At 37.5% G+C, this 4,206-nt stretch overlaps 1 protein-coding gene across 1 annotated transcript in view; it reads right to left on the bottom strand.

Moving 5' to 3' along the window:
• Positions 1 to 4,206, bottom strand: part of DNAH5 (dynein axonemal heavy chain 5) — a 142,300-nt gene that overhangs the window by 116,022 nt on the left and 22,072 nt on the right. Inside the window, 3 exon segments of the mRNA XM_009287950.1 lie at positions 612 to 827; positions 2,708 to 2,830; positions 3,565 to 3,672. Coding sequence (XP_009286225.1) covers positions 612 to 827; positions 2,708 to 2,830; positions 3,565 to 3,672 — 447 coding nt within the window.

Here is a 4,206-nt window from a genome sequence, read left to right on the forward strand (position 1 = left end):
TGCATTGGTGTATATGCACTTGAGCTGGGCTATCGATAATGACTTATTTCAAGAAATTAAAGTTATATTTGTTGGCATTTATGCAGCACAGAAATGGAACTGGGGCTTGTTTCACCCCGAGCTTCAAGGAAAATCTGACTGCAGCATTGACCACCAGAGCAACAGAACCAGCCTCAGTGGCGGTCACTGATCAGGTACCCCTAGAATAATGGGCAAGAGATGAAGACAGCCTGCAATTTTGGTCGCAGTATACTTTCATAGCTAGCAAAACATTTGTAAAGACAGAAATGTTGCACTTCTCACTTTTTCTCTTGATCATAACACAAAACCATGGCTCAAATTACTCCTGTTACAAAGTCCCCCCATTTTGTTGCTTTTTTCAATCAGCTTTGATTTTAACATACCTCTTTCACGTGTCCACCTGCCCCTTTTCATCTTTACTGCTCACTTCCCCAGCAATCACATATTTACATCATTAACTATTACCCAGTAATTTGAGCACAACTTACAGAGTTAACTTGTCTCTTGATAAACACTTTTCTAATTTTCATAATTATTTATTGTTTAAAGTTCAAGTCAGACTGACAGGATATCCAAAATTTCCTGCGTACCTCATATTTTGTGATCATTCCTTCCAATCCCTCTATCTTAGACTCCTGTAGAACTGAGTAGGTTTTCATAGTATTGAAAACATCTATTATCTTTACTAGACGTCGATGAAAGGTTTCAAATTTTCCAAAGATATACATCTCACTAAAATCAAACTGTCTTTCATCTGGATTTTGTTCCAATTTCTCTTTTATCTTGTGAAAGCTATTTTGATACTCCTAAAAACAAACAGAAATTTAAAAGAAGAATGGCAAGCATATAATAAAAGGCAATGTCATCAGCTAGAACAAAATTTATGCACAGATATTATCCTAACTTGATAGCAAGTAGAAGTTTCATCAATAAACAACCATGAACACTACAAAGACAGTAACAGAATTTGTCTCTGAAAACTAACCCAACGATACCATTACAGGATCATACATTTCATCAAATGAATGAACTGCACATATATGTATTTGTACATTCCATCCTTAGTAGCGTGAAATTCTGTTCCTTCCATTTTTTACCAGGGCTTGATGTGTTTACTGAATGTGTTTACTGAAAACCTAAGATGACAACCCAGATTTCAGTTCTCAGAAACTGAAAATAATGGTTGTGTGCTGAGCAGTTTTATTGAGTAATAATGTTTCAAATTTTCCAAAATCACTTTCCAGAACAAAAACCCTTCTGAAGTTCGAATGCTGCTCCATAGCAGCTTCCAGTTTTCATTCTGCTTTCTTAACTGGGCATAAACCTTACTCCAAACATGTTAAAATTAAATTCTTCCCAAAGTCAGATTACACAGTCAACAGATTTGCCTGAAATGGTTTCTTTCAAGAGTAGTTCTCTTTAAAATACAATGTTCATTATTTTTTAGCACATATATGTATGAATAACCCCACTTGGAGATATTAATACAAAGGGCCCAGAGTTTCCTAAGCTGTTAGTGATTTAAATTTTAAGTTTCAATATATTGATTTTCTGAAAGCTTTTGGAATTAATAAGACTCAAATAAAAACCTAATCCGTCAACATATTTTAATGCAGCAACTGAATAATTTGCTATATCTTTATAGAAACACAAAAATTTACTGCTCGTCGCTGATGGTAAGACGTCATAAATTTACACTAATTTGTGCTAGAACTATGCAAGATTTGTTGCTTCAGAAGGTGTCAGGATGAAGTTCTAGTCTTCCAAGCACATATTATTAAGAAATCAAAGTAGTAACGGAGAAAACCTAGTATGAACCTTCTGATATCTACAGGGAGGTTATCAAGAAGACAGAGCTAGGCTCTTCACAGTAACACATGGACAGAGGCCAAGAGGCAATGGGCATAAATTGAAACAGAAGATGTTCTGACTGGATGCAAGGAGAAAATCTTTCACCCTAAGGACAGTCAAGCAGTGAAAGAAGCTGCCCAGAAAGGCTGTGCAGTCTCTCCATCCTTGGAGAACTTCAAGACAGGACTGGATAAAGGGCTGGGCAACCAAGTTCAATCTCATAGCTGCCCCTGTTTTTGCTTTGAGCACAGGGTTGAACTAGATACCTGCTGAGGACCCTTCCAAGTTGAATTATCCTATGATCCTATGTTCTAAAGGAAGAAAAGAAAAAAAAAAAAAAAGAATTCCCAAAATGGTCATGGAAATGTATACAAAAAAATAAAGGCTCTCTTCCCAACAAGTCTACGCAATCCAAACAGCTGAATTCTTCTCAGTTCACTAAATTGCCCTTTCTAAAGGTATAGTTTGTCCACATACCTTTGGAACATATTCTGCCCAGTAACTTCCTCTATTTTCATTTCTATCACACATCCCTCCTCATCACGTGAGAAGAAACTTTCTAGAGAAACTCAGGCATGAAAATCCAAGTAATTCTCCTATAAGAAGCGTAGTTAAGTTAAGCTGAGCATCGGAATCCTGTTTCCGCAAGATCAACAGACACTGGATTAAATATCCGTTAGCTCTAATATAAACACTCCAGTTCCAAAGGGTATTTTTCAGTTGCTTCATTTTCCTTCATTATAACATTGCTTCCTCACATAAATTAAAGTTTTCCTAATCATGCCCTCCTAAATCTCACCTTATATTCTGTTTTCCACATGCTCTTCCCACCTACCTGTTTAAGTCTAATGGCTGCTTGTAGCTTTTCTATAACTCTCTCCTGAGGTTGATTCCAGATGGTGGCCGTATTGTTGTTTGTAATGTAAGATTTACATGCTGTGATCATCTGATTGGTCACCTAAAAGCAGTTTTAACCTTGTGAAAAAAACATTTCAAGACAAAGTAGATCTTGCCCTTCTTTCAGTCTCATCTCATACCTCTGACTTCACTGGCCTAAAGCCCGCAAAATATCAATACCAAATACCAGCCACAGACAGACTATCCTCCTGGCAATATCCAGCCTCCAGACCATTACAGCACCAAAATGGTGTTGATTAACTACGCTCATCCTAAATCGAAACACCTTGTACCAACCTTGAAATGACATTGAGGACCACAAAGTCATAAGACAGTGGCACTTCTGAAAGCAAAGGTAAAATCAAGGGCCCATGAGACTTTGATCATTAAAGAATAGGTTGTCCTTCCAACTCCATTTCCTTCTTTATGCAATCATAAGGAGGTTTAAGGGCTATATAAACTTAACGTAACTGGTTCTACAAAAAACAGTTCACCACAGACAAAACTCATTGTAACAAAAAGTTCCTCAATCTATGCACGTCAGGGTTGAGATTAGCCCTGATCTTCAATAAGTCTGAAAAAATTCTTAAAACTCTAAATTACAGACAGTAAAATAAGTTATAATTTTGAAGTAGTTTTATCACTCTTTCCAATACTCTATACTTTCAAAAAGCAGCATTAAATTGACCAAAATGCTGCCTCTTCAATTGCGTGGTCCCTTTGTGTTTTCTGTGTCTCACTCAAGCAATACACAAAAAAATCTGCGAAAATTTCCTTTCACGCTGTAGCACCGACCTTCACAAATAGCGAGGATATCTTTTCAGATGTGTTGTAATACTGAGAGATACTCTGAATCATTTTAATTGCATTTATGAGTCCTGGAATAGCATCCACCATGGACACCTGGAAAGAAACACACAGTCTGAACTCTGCTCAGTACTTCTGTTACCATACATTAGCTCGACATCTAATTAGAGAACCCAGGAGCTTTACGAACATGGTCTTCCTAACGTTTCTGCCTCCGTTTCCCTGGGCCTCTCCTGCAGAGCTGCCTGTCCTACTTCACCCTCCAAGCTCTACAATTCAATTTTTGGGAAAAATTTTCACTAGAGTCTTGGCTGGAAGAATTCTGGTCAGCAAGTGAAATCTGATAGAGACAAAGGCCTCTTCAATTCAAAAGTACCACTTATTTTCACAAAAAGTATGTTTGTATACTCTTTTGCTAAACCTGATGTAAGCTTGCATATAAAAAGAGCCCAAAAATTGCATTAAGCCTCATGGCACTCATCTGAATAAATGAAGAACAACTTTCCTGTAGTACTGGCATTTAGATCATAAAAAATTATATAGACTAGATGAAGTGCCTGGGAGGAAATCTTATAGCCCACTGTTTGGGGTGCAGGTGCCCAGGCACTGGCAGGCGGGGCAGCGCCTGTG

The sequence above is a fragment of the Aptenodytes forsteri genome, unplaced genomic scaffold (genome assembly GCF_000699145.1).
Source record: "Aptenodytes forsteri isolate BGI_AS27 unplaced genomic scaffold, ASM69914v1 Scaffold27, whole genome shotgun sequence".
In the NCBI taxonomy this organism is placed as follows: domain Eukaryota; kingdom Metazoa; phylum Chordata; class Aves; order Sphenisciformes; family Spheniscidae; genus Aptenodytes; species Aptenodytes forsteri.